Source organism: Carcharhinus amblyrhynchos, chromosome 12 (assembly GCF_965287045.1).
Source record: "Carcharhinus amblyrhynchos chromosome 12, sCarAmb.v2.hapA, whole genome shotgun sequence".
Lineage (NCBI taxonomy): Eukaryota > Metazoa > Chordata > Chondrichthyes > Carcharhiniformes > Carcharhinidae > Carcharhinus > Carcharhinus amblyrhynchos.
This window is the reverse complement of record NC_137335.1, coordinates 32796327-32824122: the sequence shown is the minus strand read 5'-3', so window position 1 is coordinate 32824122 and position 27796 is coordinate 32796327. Positions and strand designations below refer to the sequence as shown.

The window sequence follows — 27796 nt, the reverse complement described above, 5'->3', positions numbered from 1 at the left end:
TAACTAATAGGTGACTAGTGAAGATCTTTTGCTTTCACATCCTGTCGCTGTGAACCTTTTTCCACAAATGTGCTGTGGTACCTAATCAAATACAATTAATTTCACCAAAAGATTTGACCAGTTACTAGGTGACTCAATGAAAAACCTCTTCCTATGAAGATCTCTGGAGTGCTTTTCAATAAGGATAACGCCATGACTGCTTTTCTAGAATGCCTGAGTGTACTTCTTAGAAAGTCAACTGAAAGAAAATAACGTTACTACAAGCTAGATAGCCCTATTTTTCCCAAACAAATATAGCCATGATGTGAGAGGGCGAAGGTGATTGGAACATTAAACCCCCTCAGAAGACCCGAATCTGCATAAACTAAAAATGCACACTTCTTTCAAAACAAACCTAACTAACAAGCTGCTTATTGTTTTTCTTTCAAACAATAACACATTTTAATAATGGAATTCTCCATCTTCTCAGTTTTGACTTATTTTCCCCCAATTTTATAATTGACACCTGGTTCTATTCACCTTTAGATAGTCCAAACAGGATCTGTAACTCATTTAAATAAAGTCAGTCTAAGTGTATTCATATCACTACTATCTTTATCTGTCATGTATATTATTTTTCCATCTAAGATTATTATAATGAACAAAATACTGTCTGGGTCCTTTAAATTTGTCCTATTATTTTGAGTTTACAGTTAACTTCAGAAACCTCTTTGCGCGTGTTAATATTTTGTGTATGTTTTAGTGCACAAAATTATGTGATGTCCTATGGTTATGAATGGTGCTTTTTAACTATTGAATACAGCACAATTATGAAATAAGAACATAAGAAATCGGAGCGGGAGTAGGCCATCTAGCTCCTTGAGCCTGCCCCGCCATTCAATAAGATCGTGACTGATCTGACAGTGGTTCAGTTCCACTTACCCGCCTGCTCCCCAAACTCTTAATTCCCTTATTAATCAGAAATCTACCTGTGACTTAAACACACTTAACGAGGTAGCCTCCACTGCTTCAATGAGCAGAGAATTCCAAAGATTCACTACCCTCTGGGGGAAGAAGTTCCTCCTCAACTCTGTTCTAAATTGACTCCCCCTTATTTTGAGGCTGTGCCCTCTACTTCTTGTTTCCCTTCTAAGTGGAAACAATCTCTCTGCTTCTACCCTGTCCAGCCCCTTCATTATCTTATATGTCTCTATAAGTTCTCCCCTCAGCCTTCTAAACTCCAACGAGTACAGGCCCAATCTACTCAATCTCACCTCATAAACCCCCCCATCTCCAGAATCAATCTGGTGAACCTTCTCTGTACTCCCTCCAAGGCCAATATATCCTTTCGCAAATAAGGGGACCAAAATTGCACACGGTACTCTAGTTGCGGCCTCACCAGTACCTTTACAATTGCAGCAAGACCTCCTCCCTGCTTTCGTACTCCATCCCCCTCGCGATAAAGGCCAACATTCCATTTGCCTTTTTGATCACCTGCTGCACCTGCAGACTGACTTTTTGCGATTCATGCACAAGGATCCCCCGATCCCTCTGCACAGTAGCATGTTGTAATTTTTCACCATTTAAATAATAGCCCATTTTACTATTATTCCTTCCAAAGTGGATAACGTCACATTTGCCAATGTTATACTCCATCCGCCAGATCCTCACCCACTCACTTAGCTTATCAAATCTCTCTGCAGACTTCCCGCGTCCTCCACGCAATTTGCTTTCCCACTCATCTTTGTGTCATCCGTAAACTTTGTTACCCTACACTTGGTCCCCTCCTCCAGATCTTCTATGTATATGATAAACAGTTAAGGCCCCAGCACCGATTCCTGCAGCACACCGCTAGTCACCAACTGCCAACCGGAAAAGCACCCATTTATTCCAACTCTCTAGTTCTTGTTAGATAGCCAATCCTCAATCCACATTAACACTTTACCCTAGTCCGTGTACCTTAATCTTATGCAGCAACCTTTTGTGAGGCACCTTATCGAACGCCTTCTGGAAATCTAAAAACATCACATCCACCGGTTCCCCTCTGTTAACCGCACTCATTACATCTTCATAAAAATCCAGTAAGTTCGTCAAACACAACTTTCCCCTCTTGAATCCATGCTGCGCCTGCTTGATTGAACCATTCTTTTCCAGGTGTCCTGCTATTTCTTCTTTAATGATGGATTCCAGCATTTTCCCAACCAAGGATGTTAAGCTAACTGGTCTGCAGTACCCACCTTTTGTCTAACTCCTTTTTTAAACAGTGGCGGCACATTAGCTGTTTTCCAATCAGCTGGCACCTCTCCAGGGTCCAGCAAATTTTGATAAATTACAATTAACACATCTGCTTTTACTTCTGCCGTTTCTTTTAGTACCCTGGGATGCATTCCATCCAGGTCCGGGGACTTGTCTATCTTAAGTCCCATTAGCCTACCAAACCTCTTTGATAATAGTAATTGTTTTAAGGTCCTCATCCTCTACAGTCTCACAACCGTCAATTATCGGTAAGCTATTTGTGTCCTCTACCATGAAGACTGACACAAAAAACTTGTTTAAGGCCTCGGCCATTTCCTTGTTTCCCATTATTAAATCCCCCTTCTCGTCTTCTAAGGGTCCAACATTTACTTTAGCCACTCTTTTCTTTTTTATATATCTGTAAAAACTTTTACTATCAGTTTTTATATTTTGTGCTAGTTTAGTTTCATAATCTACCTTTCTTTCTTTATTGCTTTCTTAGTAGTTCTTTGTTGTTTTTTAAAGCTTTCCCAATCTTCTAGTTCCCCACTAGTTTTGGCCACTCTGTACACATTTGTTTTTAATTTGATACTCTCTTTTATTTCCTTAGTTATCCACAGCTGGTTATCCCTTTTCTTAGATTCCTTCTTTTTCATCGGAATTTATTTTTGCTGAGTACTGAGAAAAATCTCCTTAAAAATCCTCCACTGTTCCTCAGCTGTACTACTAACTAGTCTGCGCTCCCAGTCTACATTAGCCAATTACAAAGAACAAAGAACAAAGAACAACCCAGCACGGGAAACAGGCCCTTCGGCCCAACAAGCCCGCGCCGCCGCATCACCCTACACCTATTCTACCCTGCGTATCTACAAATAGAACCCCTGACTTAGCCAGATTCAGGGGAGAATAGTGTCAATTTGGTAAACCCAATCAGCCTAAGAGCACATCTTTGGGGTGTGGGAGGAAACCGGAGCGCCCGGAGGAAACCCACGCAACCACAGGGAGAATGCACAAACTCCCACAGACACAGGCCCAAATCCATGTATCTGCACAGCTAGCAGTGCTAGTCACCGAGCTGTTGCGGCGCCCGTCTACCGGTCCAGGATCAAGCACACACACCGACACGAAGTACTAGGCCACTCCCGGAACCTCCAGGAGCAGCCCACGCACAACCCACCGTGTGCATGCCCCTCGTTTGACAACGAGGTGGACCTCCACCTGCGGAGTGAAAAGACAAAAACGTTAATCACAAGCCTGCCTTTCCGGTGTCTCCCGAGGTTCTAACCCTTATTCAATAACCCCTACCATAACCCTCCATCCTCGTTTCACTCATGTGCCTATCTAACTGAACCTTAAACGAGTCCAACGTTCCCGCCTCCACCACCCCACTCGGTAGCGCGTTCCATACCCCCACAACTCTCTGCATAAAGAACCTTCCTCTCATATCCAAATTATACCTCTCCCCCCTCACCCTTAGATCATGTCCTCTTGTATTTGTAACCAATCTAGGGAGCAGTCTCTCACTATTGACCCTGTCTATTCCCTTCAGTATCTTATATACCTCTATCATGTCACCCCTCAATCTCCGTCTTTCCAAAGAGAACAGTCCCAGTTTCTCCAACCTTTCCTCGTAACCCAACCCCTCCATGCCAGGCAACATCCTGGTAAACCTCCTCTGCACCCTTTCCAGAGCCTCCACGTCCTTCCGGTAGTAAGGTGACCAGAACTGGACCCTCATCCTATCGTACTCCCCTTTGTTCAAGCAGAGGGCACAGGTTTGAACATAAGAAATAGGAGCAAGAGTAGGCCATCTAGCCCCTCGAGCCTGCCCCACCATTCAGTAAGATCATGGCTGATCTGACGTGGATCAGTTCCACTTTCCCGCTTTCTCTCCATAACCCTTAATTCCCTTGCCTACCAAAAACCTATCTACCCGTGTCTTAAATATATTTAGCGAGGTAGCCTCCACGACTTCAACGGGCAGAGAATTCCAGAGATTCACCACCCTTTGAGTGAAGAAGTTCCTCCTCAACTCTGTTCTAAACTGCACCCCCCCTTATCTTGAGGCTGTGCCCTCTAGTCCTGCTGTCCTTTCTGAGCGGGAAGAACCTCTCAACCTCTACGCTATCCATCCCCTTCATCATCTTATAATCTCAATAAGATCCCCCCTCATCCTTCTAAACTCCAACGAGTACAAGCCCAGTCTATTCAGCCTCTCTTCATAGTTCTACCCCCTCAACTCCAGTATCAGCCTAGTGAACCTCCTCTGCACTCCCTCCAAGGCCAAAATATCCTTACGCAAGTGCGGCGACCGAAACTGCACACAGTACTCCAACTGCGGCCTCACCAGTGCCCCGTACAGTTGCAGCAAGACCTCCCTACTTTTATATTCAATCCCCCTTGCTATGAAGGCCAGCATCCCATTTGCCTTCCTGATCACCTGCTGCACCTGTAGGCTGGGTTTTTGCGACTCGTGCACAAGGACCCCCAGGTCCCTCTGCACCGTAGCATGCTGCAGCTTTTTGCCCTTTAAATAGTAGTCCCTCCTACTATTATTCCTGCCAAAGTGGATAACCTCACACTTGCCAACATTGTATTCCATCTGCCAGGTCCTCGCCCACTCACTTCGCCTATCTAGATCCCTCTGCAGACTTTCTACACCCTCCGCACAATTTGCTTTTCCACTTATCTTTGTGTTATCAGCAAATTTCAACACCCTACACTCAGCTCCCTCCTCCAAATCATCTATATAAATGGTAAACAGCTGAGGCCCCAGCACCGATCCCTGGAGCACTCCACTCGTCACCAACTGTCAATCCTAATAGCACCCATTGACAACTACTCTCTGCCTCCTATTGGACAGCCAATCCTCTATCCACGCTAACACCTTACCCCCAACTCCATGCCCCCTAACCTTCTGAAGCAACCTTTTGTGCGGCACCTTATCAAACGCCTTCTGAAAATCGAGAAACACCACATCCACCGGTTCCCCTCCATCCACCACACTAGTCACACCCTCATAGAATTCCAATAAATTCGTCAGACACGACTTCCCCTTAATGAATCCGTGCTGCGTCTGCTCTATCAAACAATTCTTCTCAAGATGCCTCGCTATTTCTTCTTTGATGACGGATTCAAGCATTTTTCCAACTACAGACGTTAAACTAACCGGCCTATAATTCCCTGCCTTTTGCCTGCTACCCTTTTTAAACAGCGGCGTAACATTAGCTGCTTTCCAATCTTCCGGCACTTCCCTGGAATCCAGTGAGGTTTGGAAAATAATCACTAAGGCATCCACTATCACCTCTGCCATTTCCTTCAGAACCCTGGGATGCATTCCACCCGGTCCTGGAGACTTGTCCACCATCAGTCCTGCTAGTCTGTCAAGCACTACCTCTCTAGTGACAGTGATCACATTCAGGCCCTCAACTCCTACCATCCTTCTATCTTTAATACCCGGCAAACTATTCGCGTCCTCCTCCGTGAAGACCGAAACAAAAAACTTACTTAAGGCCTCAGCCATTTCCTCATCCCCCACCACTAAATCCCCCCTCTCATCCTCTAAGGGTCCAACATTCACCCTAGCCAGCCTCCTCCTCTTTATAGATTTATAAAAACTCTTACTATCCTTTTTTACATTTACTGCTAGTTTAGCTTCATAGGCTATCCTTCCTTTATCAACTTCCTCGTCACTCTTTGTTGATATTTAAACCTCTCCCAATCCTCTACTCGCCCACAACTTTTAGCCACTCTAAACGCATCAGCTTTTAATTTAATACTCTCCTTTATTTCCTTCGTTAACCACGGCTGATTATCCCTTCTCCTACGATCCTTCTTTACCATCGGAATAAATTTCTGCCGAGCACCAAGAAAGATCTCCTTAAAGATCCTCCACTGTTCCTCAGCAGTCCTACCGACCAATCTGCGCCCCCAATCTACATTTGCCAATTCCTCTCTCATCCTATTGTACTCCCCTCTGTTCAAACAGAGGACACAGGTCCAGGATCCTACTTTCTCATCCTCCATCTGCATCAAAAACTCAACGATACAATGATCACTCTTCCCAAGAGGATCCCTCACAACAAGGTCCCTAATTCTACCTGCCTCATTACATAACACCAGATCTAAGATAGCTCGCTCCCTCGTCGGCTCCAGCACACACTGTTCAAGGAAACTATCCCAGCAGCATTCCAAGAACTCTTCCTCAACAGGGACCCTACTTTCTCACCCTCCATCTGTATTAGAAATTTAACCATATTGTGATCACTCATTCCAAGAGGATCCCTCACAAGAAGATCTTTAATGTTACCTGCAGTAAATTAAATGCAGTGATCATCAGGTAATATAACGTAAAATGTTGAAACCAAATATATTGCCTGCTTACGCTGGAAGTCCTTTGCATTTTTGACATTATTATAATTGCTGAAAATTTAATAACACATCATCATTAGTAGCCCACCAAAGCCTCATTTTTGTCACTCTACACAACTTGATTTAATATTTTCATTAATTTTCAAAGTTTCCTCAACAACTCAGCTTGGCCACAAGATGGCACTAAATCTCACTTGAATCCACATTGCCACTACTTGCAGTAGACATGGATTTACTAATCTCAGCCTCTCCCCTGTGATGCCAAGCAGAATTTATCTGCTGTAAAACAAGTAATTTCCAAGGAGGACAGAAGAGGACAAGGTAAAATGCTACAAAGTCACTCTTGGGGCATGATCTTACCAGCTGTTCACACCCTGCTGCCACTGCAGCGAAGCCAGAGAATTTGGCGCACAGTCAAATCTCCATTTACTGCAGCAGGATGGGAAAATCCTGCCGGCATGAACAGCTGTAAGATTCCGGCCTCAGTCTAGTGCACTGACAGTTTTAGCTCAATGGTGGCGCTCTCACCTCAGTGTCAGAAGCCTGTCGGTTTAAATCACACTCCGGAGACATGAGCATATAATCCAGGCTGCTACCTTAGTGTGATGCTGGACTGTTTGATGAAATGCTCTCTCAGATACACAGAAAACATCACAGAAAACGATTTAGAAGAGGACTCCCTGAATCCCTGGACAATATTTATCCTTTCACTAACATTAACAATGTTGGGACTTTGAAAATCCACTTGGTGAAATGCCATGTAACAGAACATCAGCAAAACTGAAGACAGTGACAATGTGGATTCCAAATTGTTGTGAAATAGAGATGAGTGAAGAATTGGTACAGACTGAATGGGCCGAATGGTCTCCTTCTGTACTTTAGGGATCCTATGATGTTAAGAACTTTTTTTCTGGCTGCAGCGAAGTAAACAGTGGTGTCCACTCGGGGCCACTTTTAGGACCACTGCACTTTTTGATCTTTTACAACAGTGACACTTCATTGTTTGTTAAGGTTCATCATCATAGATACCATACAGTGCAGAAAGAGGCCATTTGGCCCATTGAGTCTGCATCGACCACAATCCCACCCAGGCCTTATCCCCATATCCCTACATATTTACCCACTCATCCCTCCAACCTACACATCTCAGGACACTAAGGGACAATTTTAGCATGGCCAATTAACCTAACCCACACAGCTTTGGACTTTGTGAAAGATACTACCCAAGTACAAGTTTGTCTTTCTTTCTAGCTATCAGCTACATCAACAGCAGCACTACAGTCTGTCTGGAGCAGTTCACCTGCTCACATCAACTGTAGCTGTGATAGTATGTTTTTGTGACAATAGATTATGATATGGAGATGCCAGAGTTGGACCGGGGTAAACTCAGTAAAAAGTCTCACAACACCAGGTTGAAGTCCAACAGGGTTTATTTGGTAGCAAAGGCACTAGCTTTCGGAGCGCTGCCCCTTCATCAGGTGAGTGGGAGTTCTGTTCACAAATAGGGCATACAAAGACACAAACTCAATTTACAAAGTAATGATTGGAATGCACGTCTTTACAGGTAATCAAGTCTTAAAAGGTACAGACAATGTGAGTGGAGAGAGGGTTAAGCACAAGTTAAAGAGATGCATATTGTCTCCAGCCAGGACGGTTAGTTAGATTTTGCAAGCCCAGTCAAGTTGTGGGGGTTACAGATAGTGTGACACGAACCCAAGATCCTGGTTGAGGCTGTCCTCATGTGTGCGGAAGTTGGCTATCAGTAGATTAACAATAGATTAACTAGAATGATTCTCATTACAGAGAAAACCATAAAGCTCACCTATGCGCAAGAGGCTGCAATTCTGACTTTAACCTTGCACCTCCCATGTAATCACAAAGACTCTGTTTACAAATTATCTTTTTCTACTAAAGCTGATATGATTATTGTAAATGCAAACATTTACACATTCCTTTCTCCTCCATAACAATAAAACTAGTTAAGTAGTGGTGTTTTACTTTAGTTTGGTTGATTACTTGGAAGGCTAAAGGTCAGTGGGACTCAAGATTCCACACTAACTTGGGTAATTTTTAAGTGGTTTCCTTTTGCAACATTTTTCAATTCCAAAAGCTACATACTTCACTTTTTCTTCTGTTGGGTCTGCTATTAGGGCATAAAATGTTAACTTCAGTTTTATAAATCGCGTAACATGTTCTTTTATATGTTATCGTTCTGGTCAAGACAATAGCTATTTTTAATGAGGTCAAACCATGCACTGGCTTAAAGCATTTAAGAAATTGAAAGCATTTCTGTAGCATCTGGCATGCAGCACACTTAATACATGTCAACAGGAGTGATGTATTCTTTGAGAGTTCATTCCCCTTTTATGTTCCAAAACTCCTTGGCAGATGTTGCAGAAACAGTTTTCACTATCATTTTTGTAAATATGTAAACCGTTTTGAATTATGATATGAGTCCTATACTTAAAATAAGGAACACCAAGTCAATGATTGGTCTGTAGAAAAACTGAATAATTCAATAGCTTAGAGCAATTATATAAAGTGGGACCAGCCAGCATTTAGAATTCATAGTTGACTTTCTTATACTTCTATTATGCAATAAAGTTAGAGAACAAATTTTGGGGATTAAAAAAATTCTCCAATTAACTAATGTCTGATAATCCATTATTAAACAAACTTACCGTCTTCCCACTTATTTTGAAATTGCTTTGGAAAAGCCCTTTCCAATTTGTAAGTCAGAATATCTCCATGAACGATGCGCATTTTCCCAGGTGCTGCTTCAGCCAGCAACTATATGGGCACAAAGTTACTATTGTATTATAAAAGTTTTGTCTTTTATCCACATTTTACAATGTAACTGCTTTTACGTGGCCAGCATTATAATTTCAGGATTTATCAATACAAAAAAAATTACCCTGGTAGGGAGAGATGGAAGCAATTCTACTTTGAAAAAGTCCACATAAATACAACATACAGAAGTAAAAGGTGGCAAGGTTTTGTATAAATTTTAGAAGAATGTGGACACTAACATCTTTTGCAGACCCAACATTTACTCCAAGATAGTGATTACTTTCAAATACCACTGTTTGTTTTAGCGACCTGCTCCTCAACCTCAGACAACTTGGATTCTATGTAACTGTATAAACTGAGTCAACATCAGTAAACTATTTGAAACACAAACAAGATGATCTTAAAAAAGTTTAGAATGCATTTGTACTGAGAGTTTTATCCACTACCTATCATATATATTTTTGTAGCAGCTACTTTTGGGTTTGCAAAGTGTGTGTAACATACATACAACACTGCTTCTTTACATTCATTTATTTCATTACCTGTAAACCAGGAATAAATCTGGTATCCTTTTCCACCACAAGTAATTCTGCAATGCCAGCATTGAGAATTGATCGAGTGATGCCACCTGGGCCTGGGCCCACTTCACAGACACAAGAGTTCTTCAAATTCCCAGCCTGCCGCACTATTTTACCTGAAATGAATATTAAAATTACTATTTACAAGATTGGATCATCAAATTAAATCATATGGGTTAACTTAAAAAACAGATAAAAGAATCAGTCACTCGCCTGGGAGTATATTATGGACCTCTGTAGTGTACTCCAATCAGAGGGAGATAGAAGAATAAACATGCCAGTAAATTGTTGAGTAGTGCAGAAATGAAGAGGCATTAGTAACAGACTTCAACAACCCAAATATTGACTGGTATAATACCAGTGTAGATGTAGAGAATGTGGAATTCTTAAAATGAGAATCTTTTCAGCCAATATGCAGTAAGCCCAACATGAGAAGTGGTAGTTCTGAACTTCAGGACTTTATGAAATAAAGCTGGACATTGAGAAGGAATATCAGTGGCGGAACATTTAGGTGATTCTAATTCAGTTAGATTTTGTTTTGTTATGGAAAAGGTTAAAGGTGGAGCAAGAGTAAAAATTGGGGAATGGCAATTTTTTTAAAGAATATATATGTTTCATCTGGCAAATGTGGGACAGAAGCAAACTGTGATTAGAGGAGCAGCAAACAGCAGCAGCGATGAGTTTGAGTCCTACGGAGTGTGGCCCAGGGGAGGAGATATCAGAAAGCATGGCCCAGGTGGGTGGGAGCGAGGAAGGGGAGAGGTGAGTGAGGGACTGGAGAGGGCACGTGATGGAGAGGAGAGGGCGAGCGAGAGAGAATGCGAGAGAGGCGGACAAATAGAGGGAGGTGAAGACAGAAGGAGGGGTGAGAAAGGGAGGTGGGAGCAGGAGAGCGGGGGCGATGGGGGAGCGGGGCAGAGGGGCGAGCGGGGCAACAGGGGGAGCGGGGGAGAGGGGTAGTGAGGGAAAGGGGGACGGGGGAGTGAGGGAAGGGGGGAACGGGGGAGCGAGCAAGAGGAGAGGGGGAGGGTGGACCGGGAGTGGGGTTGGGGTGGGACCGGACACCGGGGTGGCAGGACCAGGAGCGGGGGGACGGGACTGGACCAGTGTGGGGGACCTGGGAACTGGTGACGGGGGAGCTGGGGAGGAACAGCTGGGAGCGGGGCAAGGGGGGGGGGGGGCAGCAGTGGAGGGGGAGTGGAGAGAGGTGGAGGGAGAGTGGGGCAAGACAGACCAGTGAGAGGAGAACGGGAGTGCAGGGGAGAGGAATGTGGGTGACAGGGAGCAGGGGAGGTGGGCTCGGGTGGTGTCAGTGAAGGGCAGGCCGAGGCAGGGACGGGCCTAAGCAGGGTCCGGGCAGGGGTGGGCCCAGGGATAAGGCCGGGATGGGGCCGGTTCGTGTGCCGGACAAGGCATAGGCGAGCCAGGAGAGGGGCTAGCTGGGAAGATTGGGGTGGGGTGGGGGCAGGGCGAGGGAGGGCGGACGGCAGGGTGAGGAAGGGCGGACGGCGGGGCAAGGAAGGCGAGGAAGAGGAGAGTGTGAGTGGGAGGGAGTGCAAGGGTAGACTGAGCCTTAGGAGGAGAAGGTGTGTGATGGGCTGAGAGAGTTTGAGGGAGGAAACAGTGTGAGTGGAAGTCTTTTTAGCTCAATTGGCTGGACAGCTGGTTATGATGCAGAGCAATGCCAACAGCACAGGTTTAATTTTGGTACCGGGTTAGGTTATTCAGAAAAGCTCCACTTTCCCAACCTTGTTCCTGACCTGAGGTGTAGTGATCCTCAGGTTATATCACCAGCAGTCAGCCTATGGTTATCTGGGGCTATTGCGACTTTAACTCAATGGCATTGTTTAGGGAAAAGCAAATTGGAAACAGCTATGTGAAAATAAATCAGTATTCAGAACAATACAAAGCATTCAAGAAATAGAGAGGATTCAGAACAAATATATTTGCATTTAGAAAATGATGTTGATTGCAAATTTCGGCCCATCCATACCCAAGGCAAACAGGGTAAGGAAAGGCAAAAAAAAGAAACTTAAGTGAGATACCAAGAGTTCAACTGACAAAAAGCCTAGAGGAGTATCAAAATTGTAAGGACAAAATTAAAAATAAAACAAGGATCCAAATAGAGGACATAAAGATAAATTGGCAAGTAAAATCAGGAAAAACACAAAGGTGCTTTATAAATACACTGAGAGCAAGAGGACAACCAAGGAAAATTAAGATTAAAAAAGGTAACCTTGTGTTTGGAGACAGAAAATGTAGCAAGGTTTTTAGTGATTCGTTTCTGTGTCTCTTCACCAAAGGAGACAATGTAGACAATGCAGACAATGCACCACGACAGTGAAATATTGCATGAGATAAACAGAGTCACAGAAGAGACTAAGGCATTTAGCATTTTTGAAAATAGATAAATCACCAAGCCCACGTGAAATGTATCTAAGAACATAAGAACATAAGAAATAGGAGCAGGAGTAGGCCATCTAGCCCTTCGAGCCTGCCCCGCCATTCAATAAGATCATGGCTGATCTGTCGTGGCTCAGTTCCACTTTCCCGCCCTCTCCCCATAACCCTTAATCCCCTCTCTTATCAAGAACCCATCAACCCGCTTCTTAAAAATATTTAGCGAGGCAGCCTCCACCACTTCAACGGGCAGAGAATTCCAGAGATTCACCACCCTTTGAGTGAAGAAGTTCCTCCTCAACTCCGTTCTAAACCGCCTCCCCTTTATCTTGAGGCTGTGCCCCCTAGTCCTACTGTCTTTTTTGAGCGGGAAGAGTCTCTCCACCTCTATCCTATCCATCCCATTCATCATCTTATACGTCTCAATGAGATCTCCCCTCATTCTTCTAAACTCTAACGAGTACAAGCCTAGTTTATTCAGCCTCTCCTCATAGCTCAATCCCCTCAACTCCGGTATCAGCCTAGTAAACCTCCTCTGCACTCCCTCCAGGGCCAAAATATCCTTGCGCAGGTGCGGCGCCCAAAACTGCACACAGTACTCCAGCTGCGGCCTCACCAATCTCTGGTAGCATTTGTGGAGAATGAAACACAATTAACATTTCAAGTCCATTGACCCTTCTAAAGATCCCAACCAGTGTCTTATCAGTTTTGAATAGTCCATGTCCAATGCAAGCATGTCATATAACGAACATTCAGTCAATACTTTAGTTGGAGACAAACAAGTTGCTAAGACAGGTGCCGCAAATCATGTGACTTTTGGCATTTGGACTGCAAACAATATCAAATCTCTTGCAAATACTAAATTATATATGGACATAGATGAGGGTACCTCACATCCATTTGTGGAATTCTCAAGTTGTTTAAGGATGGGTCGTCATCTAAAGAATATAGCATTTCCAGACTTCCTGTATCTATGTTTCATATTTGACAAAAGGGAAGATCGAAACTCAGTGGCAACTATCAATATTCCATTATATCACACCTACCTCCCACATCCAATCTAGACTGGTTGGGTCTCAGTGTTAACCTAGTAGTTATGTAATTGAACCCTATTTCAGGAATAACATCCATATTACCTCAGAATCTAGCAGATCCATCAGTTGTCAGTCAGTCTAAGAATTGGACTCTAAAACCAACTACAAATCATCAAGCAGCCAAAGTACTTCACCTGTTCCAGTTTCAAAGTTCACCTGAGAGCCAACTGCCTAGTTATTCAACCACAAGAAACTTCACAACCTGATATGAGCCCTTCAATTTATAAGACACTCACTTCAAATTTAAACAATCAAATCCATTTAAGAAGCCACAGGTCTGCCACTTGAGAGACTGAAGATCATAAATCAGAGGCTAAATTAATTGCAATCTGTAAAGGTGAACTCTATCTGTATCTAATTTTTTAAGTACATGTATGCATGTGTCTGTGTACATTGTGTGTGTCTGTGTACATGCTTGAGATTGGGTGTTTAACATTGCGTTAATTTGATCGATGTAAGAATAAATAACCTTTTCTTTATTTTAAAACTCACAAAAGCTTTCTACTGAATTACTTAATTGGGAAGACAGGATGTGAAGAAAACTTTTGACACCAATGAGCGGTGAGAGTCTGCAATTCACTGCCTGAAAGGGTGGTAGAGACACAGATCCACATAACACTTAAGCAGTATTTAGATGTGCACTTGCAATGCTATGGACCAAGTGAGTGTTTTGGAAAATCAGATTGGAATAGCTGGGTGGTTTGTTTTTGACCAGCACAAACTCGATGGGCTGAAGGATCTTAATCTGTGCTGTAAATCACTCTCTCTCTCTCTATGAATGCACACCTCTTTCCAAACAAAACTTACTAATTATGGATAGTAACAGAGCAAATACTTTCTGTTCATGTCATAAATTCATTGCATAAGTGCAATTTACTATAATGCATTTCAACACAGAAAGTGCTAGTCAACTTATCTTTTAGTAGTTAAAACATATTACAACACAACATCTAACGGAGACATTTAATATTGGTAAATGTTTTTCACACGTACTGCCAAAATTTGCTTTAGTAAATTTCAAACGGGTACTGGCTAAATAATAAGTGGGAAAATTTGATGAGCAAGGGAGAAGGAACAGGGTTTAAACTAGTTTTTAACAGTCCAAATTCAGCTGACAGTTCCATTCAAATAATATAAGAACATAAGAACATAAGAAATAGGAGCAGGAGTAGGCCATCTAGCCCTTCGAGCCTGCCCCGCCATTCAATAAGATCATGGCTGATCTGTCGTGGCTCAGTTCCACTTTCCCGCCCTCTCCCCATAACCCTTAATCCCCTCTCTTATCAAGAACCCATCAACCCGCTTCTTAAAAATATTTAGCGAGGCAGCCTCCACCACTTCAACGGGCAGAGAATTCCAGAGATTCACCACCCTTTGAGTGAAGAAGTTCCTCCTCAACTCCGTTCTAAACCACCCCCCCTTTATCTTGAGGCTGTGCCCCCTAGTCCTACTGTCTTTTTTGAGCGGGAAGAGTCTCTCCACCTCTATCCTATCCATCCCATTCATCATCTTATACGTCTCAATGAGATCTCCCCTCATTCTTCTAAACTCTAACGAGTACAAGCCTAGTTTATTCAGCCTCTCCTCATAGCTCAATCCCCTCAACTCCGGTATCAGCCTAGTAAACCTCCTCTGCACTCCCTCCAGGGCCAAAATATCCTTGCGCAGGTGCGGTGCCCAAAACTGCACACAGTACTCCAGCTGCGGCCTCACCAATGCCCTATACAGCTGCAGCAAGACCTCCCTACTTTTATATTCAATCCCCCTCGCTATGAAGGCCAGCATCCCATTCGCCTTCCTGACCACCTGCTGCACCTGCAAGCTGGGTTTTTGCGACTCATGCACAAGGACCCCGAGGTCCCTCTGCACCGTCGCCTGCTGCAGTTTTTCGCCACGTAAGTAATAGTCCTTCCTACCATTCTTCCTACCAAAGTGGGCCACCTCACACTTGCCAACATTAAATTCCATTTGCCATTTCCTGGCCCATTTGCCCAGCCTATCTAGATCCTTCTGCAGACTCTCCACACCCGGGGGGACCATCTCACCACTGACTAGACTACATGGGTTAATCATGAAAAATACAGGACATAACAACTCATTCGTACTTGTTACTATTGAGAAAGTTTAATGTCTGTGTTCATATGGTAAGTAAATATAAATTTTAGTTGTTAAACCTAAATTGACAATAACCAAAGACTACTGCAATTTGATCTACACATCTCTCCCAGTGGATAGTCATGAGTAGTAAGCCATTGTCTCAAGACAGTGTGAAACACATTATTTTCCACTCTAATCATAGTATAGCACTGTGAGGAAATTCTCTTTCGGGATACAGTTACATTGAAATTTAACATGAAATGTAATGTTAATTACAATGTACGTAAGTGAAAACTTTGTTCTGAACTGTTTCTCAATTCTATTTTTAAAGGTTTATCTATAGCTTTATCATTAATTCAACTAATTATTTGAAGTGCAGGACAGCAGTAGCATATTTATATAACGGAATTATTGATTTGGACATGTCAATTTGGGTGAAACAATAATTACCAGTCATGGACATGAAAAAATAGGAAGATGTACTGATGAGATGTTCATCCCTAAAATTTAAAAGAAGTAAAAGATAACGTCTTCAGTCTGATATTTAAATTTATAGTTACCTGTTAATCTTAAATCCAACAAAAAGTTCTGAGAGAGCTGCTTTTCAGCTCTTAGTTTATATAACTTGATAATTTCTCCAATGGTGGGAAGAGGAGGCAAGCGAGTGAAAACTATTTTTCCTGGTGTTGCCATGGTCAAATTCTTGATACTCCTGGAAGAATATAGTAAGAAGTTACCAAACAATACATTGTTACAGGGAAAGAAAATCTCAAATTCATAATGTCAATTAATTAGGAATTGCATTAGCGCCTGCTTTGCAGTGTTTAGCATTCACTGAGGGCCAGAGGTTACTGGCCTTGGTTTACGAAGCCTGGAAAACTCAAGATCAATTTTACATGGCGTACCGATGTCAAGCTTGGATAACAGTCCAACATATGGATGTAATGGTTATAATTTATAAATATGTCTTTCCACTGGGCTATCCAACATGTTACTCTTCATATTATAGTGCAGTTGCTGTTCCTCATCCTGAGCAGAATGCATTCCACTGGGCATTTTTACCAAGATTTACTTTACAAAGGCTTAAATTAATATAAACTTGTTATTGATTTTGTCTGTTCCACTGTTTCATTTAGATTTGCTGAACATTCACATTTGTTAAAAGCTTCCAGCATCAGAGAAAGTGTTCACTAGATACAGAATATTATTCATTCAAAGCAGATTTAATGACTGTTAACTGTATATTCTATCTACACAAGTGAACTGAACTGTTTGAATCATAACAGAAACATTATTTGGTACAAATTTACAATATCTGGCTTTGCTCTGAGCAACATGTTAGGCTTGCACTGCCCAGAGGTCATCTGTGAGATTTTGTATGACAAGTTGTTAGCAGTATATCCAAATGGCTTAATACCCTCTATCTAGGATCTCTGAGACTTGTGTGAAAATAACTAACAACTGTGTATCTCTTTAACCAACCTGAATGAAGAATCATTATGTCAAATGCCGTGCACCGTCTGAACCAGGAAATGTCAGTTCAAATGCTGAAAATAATGTCAAATCAGACATAGTAAGACAAATAGAGAGTGTGAGAGATGAAAGAGATTTTAAAATACTTCATTAGTTTCAATCTCCAACAATAATTAAATGTTGAAGGATAGTGACTAAACATTGTAGTGGTTCATTTTCAGTGCCAGAGAGGCAGTAATTAAGACTTACTATGCCGTTAAAAGAATACTTAAAACTGGAATGGACAAGCTTAACTTTTTTAGCAAGTGTAGTCCATATGTACGAGGTCAATGCAGCAACTTCACATCTTTGAATATATCTGAATGGGAGCCAGGTGCCGAGATACGGTTTTCAAGCAACTTGTGGAGGAAGTTTGGATTTTGGATTTTCACTTTGAAACATGTTGCTGTCTGATTTGTGCATGAATAATGATAAATGCTGTTGAACGCACCATTACTTTCCCAGCAAAACCCAGCGCACAATACCAGGTTTAAGATTGTGCTGAGGTCAAAAGCTGAGGGGAACATTAGCAGCATGTTCTCTGTGAATCGGTGTCACTTGATTCCTTTTATTGCTGTGCTGATGACTGAGAAGATGCTGATAGGGCATTAATCCAATGGTTAAATTTGACCTTTTTGTGGAACAGGACATACCTGAACAATCTTGCACAGTGTTAGGTAAATTCCAGCATTCCAGCCATTCTGAAATAGCTTGGTTTGAAGTACAGGACTTCAGCACCACAGCCAAGATGCTATCTGTGTCGATAACGCTCCTTCTGTTTGGTGCTTCTTAATGTCACCTGGATTGAATCAAATTTGCTGGGCACTGAATGAAATAATCTACTTGTCACTTCTGGTTCCTTACTGAGTTCTGCCATAGTTGAGAACAGAAATGTTCATTGACCTCAGTCTTCCATTAGTTGCCATACACTTGAGTGGATGTGAAAAGGCTACAAAGATTTTCTCTAATTTGTTGGTTTTGGGACTGTTTTCTACCTAAAGGCTACTGCTTGGTGTTTAGTCCAATATTGTGATTTTGCTAAGCTCACATTTCAGTCTGAGATATGACTTGTACACTTTCCACATTCCAGTTTAAACAAGAATTGTTGATCTGGAGCTGTTGAAGTAGAACCACATTAGCTCTCCTCCAGTCATCTGGCACTTCCCCTGTGGCCAGAGAGGAATTAAAAATTTGTGTCAGAGCCCCTGCAATTTCCTGCCTCACCTCACCTCCCACAGCAGCCTGGGATGCAATTAATCTGGGACTGGGGATTTGCCCAGTTTTAAGTCTGTAAGAGCCTCCAATACCTCCCCATTTCCTATATTAAACCGCGCAAGTTCCTCGCAGTCCCTTTTCTGAATTCTGTACCTACATTCTCATTTTCCAGAGTGAAGGTTGGAGAGAAGTATTCATTTAACACCTAATGTCCTACAGCGGCACACACACATTGTCCCCTTCATCTCTGGTTAAGCTCTTCCTTTTAATGTATTTATAATATCTTAGGATTTTCCTTAATCCAGTTCACAAGTACTTTTTCATACTCCCTTTTGCTCTCCTAATTGTTTTCTTAAATTTGCACTTGCACTTCCTATATTCCTCTAGGGTCGCAGCTGAATTGCTCCCTTAGGGCTAAGCCTTTCTTATCTTCCTTATCCAGTCCTGAATTGCCCTTGACATCCAGTGTTCCCTGAACTTACCTTATATTTCACCCTAAAAAGTACATGTTGAACCTACACTCTCCCCAGCTCCTTTCTGAATGCCCCCCACTGCTCTGTTGTAGCCTTTCCCACAAGGAGCTACTCCCAGTCAACTTTGGCCAGGTGCTGATTTATTTTAAAATCTGCCTTAACACAATTCAAAGCTATGTTTTGCAGGTCATCTTTCTCTTTGTCTATAACAAGCCAAACAGAAATAAAATATTGCCTTAAAAATGGCAAAAGAATGTTTGTGTCATTCTTGCACTAAGTTATTTTGAAGCCCTGAATTCTGTGCAATCTCAAGGAACTATCAATATCCAAAACCTTAAATCCAGACAATATGAAAAAAGTTTGCTATCAGTTGTAGACTGTACTGTAAAATGAGTTTCAGTTGTCTCCATATATTTCCAAATGGTTGTGGACTCACAGCAAAGGCTGGCTAATTTCAAGACAAACTGTCAACACAGTGTTGCATTTACACTACAAGTAATTCCTCTGGAAAGTGACATCAGTTTCACACCAACTTTAAACTTCTGATATAAATACAGAATCAGGAACCAAAGTGGTGTGAATCTCATTTCAAATATCAGTCTCTCACTGCTTGGGTTTCACACTGCATGGAGTGGAGTCACTGGAATATCAAAATTAGAGTTTTAAAATCCATTTTACCTCAAAGTAAATGTTTAGATTGTACGGGTCATTTGCTTCCCTCCATGCTTTCTACGCATATATGTTTGATATTGATGGCTAAGAGTTCCATGCATACATGTATCCAAGCATTAGCATATCACATGTTTAAACAGGATAGTTTATGTTCAGACAAGGGCCATACAACACAAGTGGAGTTCTGCCTCTCTGAAACCCTGACTACAGCCACTAATTTTAAATGTACACATTGCAATGTGAATAATAAGTCACAGAGACCAGAAAAAAACTTGTTTATACTAATGCAGTGCAGATGACCTTTTGAAATTGAGAAGAAACACTGGTAGGATGTCCAGCATTGTTAAAGAGGATGTTTTTTGGCACGTTTTGGGGAATCCCAAAGTTCAATGCCTAGACATAAGAAGTCCCCCAACTGTGGGCCAAAAGAAGTATATACACAAGGTCAATTTGGATAAATGCAGAATTCTCACACATTGTCAGGTTGGAGGAGATTACTGAGATAGAAAGGCTCAAGCCATGAAGGGACTTGGACGTGCTGATGATCATTTTAAAAGGCAATTAAAATGATGTCACTGTCAGTGAGTATCAACAAACATAGGGCGGATGCAGGATATAGGCAGCAGAGCTTTTGCTGAGCTGAAGGTAAGGGAGTGTGGAAGATTGGAGGCCGGCTAAGAAAGCGCAGGAAGGAACAAAGACAAAAAGTAATAAAAGGGTCACATTAGCAGATTGAGTGAGGCAGGGGCCTAAATGGGCAATATTATAGATGTGATCATTGTAGTGCAACAGTTTGGTTCAGAAGCTCAACTCAAAGTTCAGCCTCAGTCTGGTTAAGCCTGAGATAATGGCCAGGGAAAAAGGAATTAAACCATTGGCTAAAAAAGTTAGTGGTGGGGCCAAAAGAAGAATGGCTTCCTAAAGTTTAATTGTTGGAAATTTCAGTTCTCCAATGATGAGGTAAAACTGAATGTAATCAATATAATTATATATGTAATCTAACATTGTATCTTCAGATATTGTCACCGAAAGACAACATGCAGTTGAGAAAGAGTAAAGGAGGAGGGATAGTCCCAAAGCAAATTCTAGAAAAAGTGGCACTAGGATGTTACGCGAGCAATTTACCATCCTGTTCAGCGAATGCAAACTTTTCAAATATGCAGCAATAAAATTACAGTAAAGATCTGAGCATTAAAATCTGTAGACCAACTTCAGGCTTTATTAATAGGGGCATGAGAGTAGAAGAGCAAGGTTAGGTTGAACTTGTATAAGACACTAACTAGTTCAGCCTCAGCTGGACTATTGTGTCTAGACCTCAGTGGCTCATTCTGTAAAAGATGCAAAAACACTGGAGCACAGAAGAAATTTGCAGGGAAAGTTGCAGGGATGAGAAAATTCAGTTGTGAAGATGGATTGGAGGAGTTGGAACTATTTCGCTTGGAGGAGCGGATTGAAATGAAATTTAAAAGAGATATACAAAATCTTGAAGTTTTTTTTAATCGATCGTGGTACATGGGCATCACTGGCAGGCCAGCATTTATAGGTAGATAGGGCAAAAATGTTCTCACTCATCACGAGGACAGCACAGTGGCACAACAGTTAGCACTGCTGCCTCACAGCATCAGAGTTCAATTCTGACCTCGAGTAACTGTCTATGTGGAATTTGCATGTTCTGGCCATGTCTGTGTGGGTTTCCTCTCAATGCTCCTTCCACACTCCAAAATGCTCAATTGCTCCTTAGTGTCAGGGGAATTAGCAGGATAAAGTGTAAGGTACAAGGTAGGATTGTTGTTGGCGCAGGCTCGATGAACCTAATCGCTTCTTTCTACACTGTAGAGATTCTATGAATGAGAAATTTAAATCGGCAAAAGAGCAATAGTGACAAGAGGCTTCTTCATGCAGTAAGTGGTTGGCATCTATTTGTGTGGTGAAGACAGGTTCAATAAAGGTATTCAAAAGTCTGTTATCTGAAAACGATGAACGCGCAGGGTTACTGGGAATAGAACGTCTGATTCAGAAAGCTGCCACAAAGTTGGCCAAATGGCCTCCCCTGTTGTAACATACCAATGACTCTCTTATGGCTCTACATTTTATACTCCTTTTCCTCTGCAACACTCCTTAAGAATTTAGATTTTGGTCATATGTCATAATATCTTGGGCTCTGTGTCAAATATTTTATAACATTTCTTGTGAAACACTTTGGAATATTTTACTATATTGTAGGTGCTATATAAATGTAAGTTGCTGCTTTCATTGATTCTCAGACATTTGAGAAACTGACTCTATCTTTGATCTTCCTTTTGGGGCTGGCACAATAGTTAGCACTGCTGCCTCACAGTACCAGCAGCCTGGATTCAATTCCCTGCTTGGGTCAATGTGGAGTATACACATTCTCCCCGGTGTCCTCCCACAATCCAAACATGTGCGCATCAGATTGATTGGCTATGCTAAACTGCCTCGAAGTGTCAGGGGGTTAGCAGAGTAAATAAATGGGGTTGTAGGGATAGGGCCTGGATAGGGTTGTGATCGGTGCAGAGACTCGATGGACCAAATGGCCTCTCTGCATTGTAAGGAGTCTATAACTAAGGATTCAGTTTCACTAACACCATGGTCCCATGAGCAAAACACCGGAGATCCAATCCTTCACCCTGAGGTTGGCTCCTCATGGAGTTAGCTACGAACTGATATTCCAGATTAGACAGCCCATCCCCGCGGCCAGTTCCAAACTAAAACCCAGCATAAACTTCAGCAAGAACACCGAACAAGCCCACACCACACGCACACACTGGACTGAAAGAAAAAGAACCAAACCGCCATCAGCCACCCAGCCCGGTCCCCGAACCCGCAGCGCCTTACCGACCAACACTGCCGCTCCACCACTGAGTGACAGCACTGCTGACCAATCACAGCGAGGTGACTGACTGGACAAACCAATCACAGCGAGGAGGTGGAGACAAAATAAACCAATCATAGTGAGGAGGCAGAGCCGGACTAAACCAATCACAGCGAGAAGACCTCGCCTGATAAACCAATCACAATGGTCTCTGCCTAATCAGACCAATCACAGCGACCACTCCAAGAGCATGCGCAGGGATCTTGCGGCTGCGCAGTAGGTCAGAGGGTGCTCAGATATGAATTGTGGGAATTGTGCTAATTAATGTTTGTTATTTTGTGCTGACTTACTCGCAGAATATTGCCATTCATATCATCCTACTTCCCTGTTTATGGCCTTTGTTCAACCGTTAATCTGATAGTGAGTGTGAAGATCATGTTGAACCGTGAAGTGTTAATTATGAGTAATGGTGGTTTGTACCCCTAACTGAGAATACTGAGTGAACCAAATAGCATCTATTCCTTTGAAAGGGACAGAGAGAAATGCAGCAGTGTTAGACTTGGACACATAAATTCCATTCCACTGGAAAGGGAGAAGTAAAGAGGGGGAGTTATATCCTGCAGGTAACCCAGAAGATGGTCCAGACTGCTGACTCTGGCCCTGCTCAAAGTCTGTGCAGAAATTGTCGGGGAAATTCAACTTTCAATGGTAATTAGCCCGCACTGGACATCAGATGGTTCTAACTCTCTTACAGAATAGTTTCCATGGAAAAGTTAGAAGAATTAAAACCAGTTTTAACTCCTGGGTATAGTACTGACGCTCTCCCTATCCTGACCCCACTGGATACCCAACTACAACTGAATATCCTACACTTGCCCGAATACCCCTACCCTGTTTAAACCCTATTCCTCCCACTGATGATCCTCCCCACATCCTAACTACTCCCCCACACAGCTACGACTACTCTTGATCGCTGTGACTACCTTCCCAACTCTCGATCTCTTCCTAACCACCCCAATTCTTCCAACTATCCTTCAACCCCACCCTGACGATTCGCCATCTCCCTCCCTGACTACACAGTTGACTACCTCTCACATGTCTGACTATCCTCCCAATTGCCTGTACAACCAGCCACAATAGTATCCCTACAAACTCCCAATGCCTCTGATACTGCCATCCTTCCAAGTACCCTTCAGACTACACCCCAGATCTCCTGCTACCTTTCCGACTGACCAATAGGCCACTGCCAAATGGACACCCTGCCCCTGATTGACCACCTGACCGCCCTCTCCTATTGACCAGCCGACCCTCCCAATCTGTCCTACATCCCCTTACTGACCCCCTTCCCCCACCAGATCCATACCCCTGTGACTGACTACCTGACTCTTTCATCCACTCCTCAATTGACCATCTGAACTGCCCAGCAAGCCACCTTCTTCCCATCATCAAACCACCACCCCCCGACCATCCTACCCACTTACATTATACAGTTATCTTATAAAATGGATCGAACATTTAAACCTGCCTGCCTTACAACAGCTGGTGTAGTAAAAAGGGGACATGGTTCCTTTTGGTTGATTCTCCTATCCAGATTGAAACCTCGGTATCCCACTGCACTGCAGTATTCTGAGGCCTGAATCAGAAGATTGGGTGTGAAATGTGCAGCTTCATTGCAGTGTAAGTAAAAAGGAATAGTGGCAATCTGGCTGTAACTGCCTCTCCCCAGATGTTCTAGCTCAAGCTCATAACCATCTAAGAAGGTATCTGAATAACAAAGAGGAATTGGAAAAAAAATCGTAGCACACCCTCAGGTTAAGAGAAGGTAATATTAAATATTAAAACGCTGGACTGATATTAGGAAGCATTACTATCTGGAAGGATCTACCATGTCAAGTAATGTGGGCAGAAGCCCACAAGCCATTCATAACAGCTTGTAATTGTGAAGTACACTAACCCAGAGAGGCAGTGGTGTAGTGTTAATGGACTTTACGTAATAGCCATCCAGAGACAAGGTGGAATTCAAATTCAATTAATAAATCTAAAATTAACAAAGCTAGGCTCGCTAATAATGACTGACACCATGTCAATTGTTGTAAAAATCCATCTAGTTCAAAAATGCCCATTTGGATAGGAAATTTTCCATTCTTACCTGGACATTTTTGTTTTATTATTGTCACGTTTATTGGGATACAGTGTATTGTTTCTTGTGTGCTATACACACAAAGCATATCATTCATAAAGTACATAAGGGGAAAAGGAAAGGAGAAGGTGCAGAATATTGTGTTACACTCATAGCTAAGGATGGAGAGAAAAATCTACCTAGTAATATAAGGTTTCATTCTAAAATCTTATAGCAGCAGGGATGAAGCTGTTCTTGAGTTGGTTGATACGTGATCTCAGACTTCTGTATCTTCTTCCTGATGGAAAAAGAAGGACGAGAGTATGCCCGTGTGATCCTTGATTATGCTGGCTGCTTTTCCAAGGCAGCAGAAAGTATAGACAGAGTCAGTGGTTGAGAGGCTGGTTTGTGTGATAAGTTGGGCTACGTTCATAACCCTTTGTAGTTTCTTGTGGTGTTGGACAGAACAGGAGCTATACCAAGCTGTCTGATGCTTTCTGTAGTGTTTCTGTAAAAATTGGTAGCAGACATGCCGTACTTCCTTAGCCTTCTGAATTTAGGAGAATTCTGACATTAGAAAATGTTACCTTACAAAATAATGCTATTTAAGATGAAGAATGAGCAATCAGAATATCCATTAGTGTCTATTCTTTCTCTTTTTAAAAAAAATTTTTCTCCATCCGTAGCTATCACCTAAACTATATTTTACTTTTTCGAATCCTTTTAAATGTCGCTTTTTATCACTATCGTCATTCCCTGTATCCGTCAAATGAATTCTATCTTTAGTTCTGTCCTACTCTGTTCACTATCAGCTCTTCTATAATGTCTCTTTTACTAACTACCCTGTTCACTTCCCCATATCTCAATAAGTTTTTTGTGTCTGTCTTCACAGAGGAGGACACAAATAGCTTGCCAAATATTAAAGATAGAAGGATGGTAGGAGATGAGGTCCTTAATGCAATTATTGTCACTAGAGAGGTAGTGCTTGAAGGACTAACGGGACTGAAGGTAGACAAGTCCCCAGGACCGGATGGAATGCATCCCAGGGTTCTGAAAGAAATGGCAGAGGTGATAGCAGATGCCTTAGTAATTATTTATCAAAATTCGCTGGACTCTGGGGAAGTGCTGGAAGATTGGAAAACGGCTAATGTTACACCGCTGTTTAAAAAAGGTACCAGATAAAAGGCAGGGAATTATAGGCCGGTTAGTTTAACGTCTGTAGTTGGAACAATGCTAGAATCCGTCATCAAAGAAGAAATAGCAGGACACATAGAAAAGAACGGTTTGATCAAGCAGACGCAGCACAGATTCGTGAAGGGGAAGTTGTGTTTAACAAATTTATTGGATTTCTATGAGGATGTAACTAGCGTGGTAGACAGAGGGGAACTGGTGGATGTGGTGTTTTTAGATTTCCAAAAGGCGTTTGATAAGGTGCCTCACAAAAGGTTGCTGCAAAAGGTTAGGGTGCACGGATTTGGGGGTAAGTTGTTAGCATGGATAGAGGATTGGCTGTCTAATAGGAAGCAGAGGGTTGGAATCAATGGGTGCTATTCTGGTTGGCAGTTGGTGACTAATGGAGTGCCGCAGGGATCGGTGCTGGGGCCTCAACTGTTTACCATTTACACAGATGATCTGGAGGAGGGGGCTGAGCGTAGGGTAACAAAATTTGCTGATGACATGAAGATGAGTGGAAAAGCAAGTTACATGGAAGGTGCGGAAAGTCTGCAGAGAGATCTGGATAGGCTGAGTGAGTGGGTGAGCACCTGGCAGATGGAGTATAATGTTAGCAAATGTGAGGTTATCCACTTTGGTAGAAATAATAGTAGGAGGGATTATTATTTAAAGGGCGAAAAGCTTCAGCATGCTACGGTGCAGAGGGACCTGGGGGTCCTTGTGCACGAATTGCAAAAACCCAGTCAGCAGGTGCAGCAGGTGATCAAGAAGGCAAATGAAATGTTGGCCTTTATAGCGAGGGGGATAGAATATAAAAGCAAGGAGGTCTTGCTGCAACTGTACAGGGCACTGGTGAGGCCGCAACTGGAGTACTGTGTGCAGTTTTGGTCGCTGCATTTGCAAAAGGAAATATTGGCCTTGGAGGGAGTGCAGAGAAGGTTCACTAGGCTGATACTGGAGATGAGGGGATTAGCCTATGAGGAGAGATTGAATAGACTGGGTCTGTACTCGATGGCGTTTAGAAGGCTGAGAGGGGATCTTATAGAGACATATAAGATAATGAAGGGGCTAGATCGGGTAGAGGTAGAGAGATTCTTCCCACTTAGAAAGGATAGCAGAACTAGAGGGCACAGCCTCAAAATAAGGGGGTATGGGGAGGTGAAGTTTAGATCAGAGTTGAGGAGGAACTTCTTCACTCAAAGGGTGGTGAATCTCTGGAATTCTCTGCCCATTGAAGTGGTGGAGGCTACCTTGCTGAATATATTTAAGTCACGGGTAGGTAGGTTCCTGATAGACAAGGAAATTAAGGGTTATGGGGAGAAAGCAGGAAAGTGGAACTGATCCACTTTAGATCAGCCATAATCTTGTTGAATGGCGGGGTAGGCTCGAAGGGCTAGATAGCCTACTCCTGCTCCTATTTCTTATGTTCTTATGTTCATCTGTACATTGCATACCAGTTCCTTTCCTCTGGTGTTCATTTATTCCACTGAATTATTTCCCTCATCTCTAACTATAGTCTGTTTGTTTAATGGTAGGAGTGGCTTTCCCTTTGAGGCTGTCTGGCATTTAATACTGTTTTCAACCTTCCCATCTTCAAGCATTTGCAACAGGGTGAGCTTTGTGTTCTGAATTACTTCTCCCATTGATTCACTAACTTTGAACATCTAATCCTCGCAGTCAAACTGAAATGCTGTTGGATCACTATCATTGTCGAACAGCCCGAAGTTGACCGGTGCTGTTACCACAAGTTATCCAAAAGGGACAGATGTAAACTTTGCACTCCCACCACCCTTTCTACTTTTTGTAAATCTTCACTGTCTAGATTTTGATTTAAGCTAACAATTTCTACTATATTGAATATCTGCAAATAAATTAAAGCTACTGCAAATCTTAAAACACACAGATCCATCCTGCCTGGGAAGAAAGAGTTAATCCTCTGCTGGTTTCAGAAGGGGCAGCCTACATCTCAAATGATGGTCATTACATCATCACTTTTTCTTGGCAAGCATTCAAAAACTCCAGATTAATTGTCTTCTCAGAATCTAAATCTAAATTTATAATTTTGTTGCCAGTTGTAGGACTTTCACACTTACTGTCATATCCCTCTGGCCTAAACTTTAAAATTTGCATGTTTAATTATTTCTACAATTCTGTTTCCATAAACTGATGCAGACAACAAGTCTTGGAATGATACAGATTTGAATCAACTATTTGTTGAAATAGTTAACTTCCCTTACAATTATTCAGATGTAAAA

General features: G+C 42.4%; 1 protein-coding gene across 3 annotated transcripts in view; it reads right to left on the bottom strand.

Moving 5' to 3' along the window:
* Window positions 1-22304, bottom strand: part of tfb1m (transcription factor B1, mitochondrial) — a 47551-nt gene extending 25247 nt beyond the window's left edge. The window contains exons 1-5 of one of the 3 annotated variants that reach the window (XM_080199777.1): window positions 22277-22304; window positions 17027-17091; window positions 16105-16256; window positions 9918-10069; window positions 9267-9375 (exon numbers count right to left, since the gene is read on the bottom strand). In XM_080199777.1, coding sequence (XP_080055903.1) covers window positions 9267-9375; window positions 9918-10069; window positions 16105-16237 — 394 coding nt within the window. In that variant the 5' untranslated portion in view covers window positions 16238-16256; window positions 17027-17091; window positions 22277-22304. Of the gene's footprint in view, window positions 1-9266; window positions 9376-9917; window positions 10070-16104; window positions 16257-17026; window positions 17092-17709; window positions 17765-22272 lie in introns of those variants that run through there. The other 2 variants (XM_080199778.1, XM_080199779.1) reach the window with 2 other exon arrangements.
* Between the last annotated feature and the right edge of the window lie 5492 nt (window positions 22305-27796).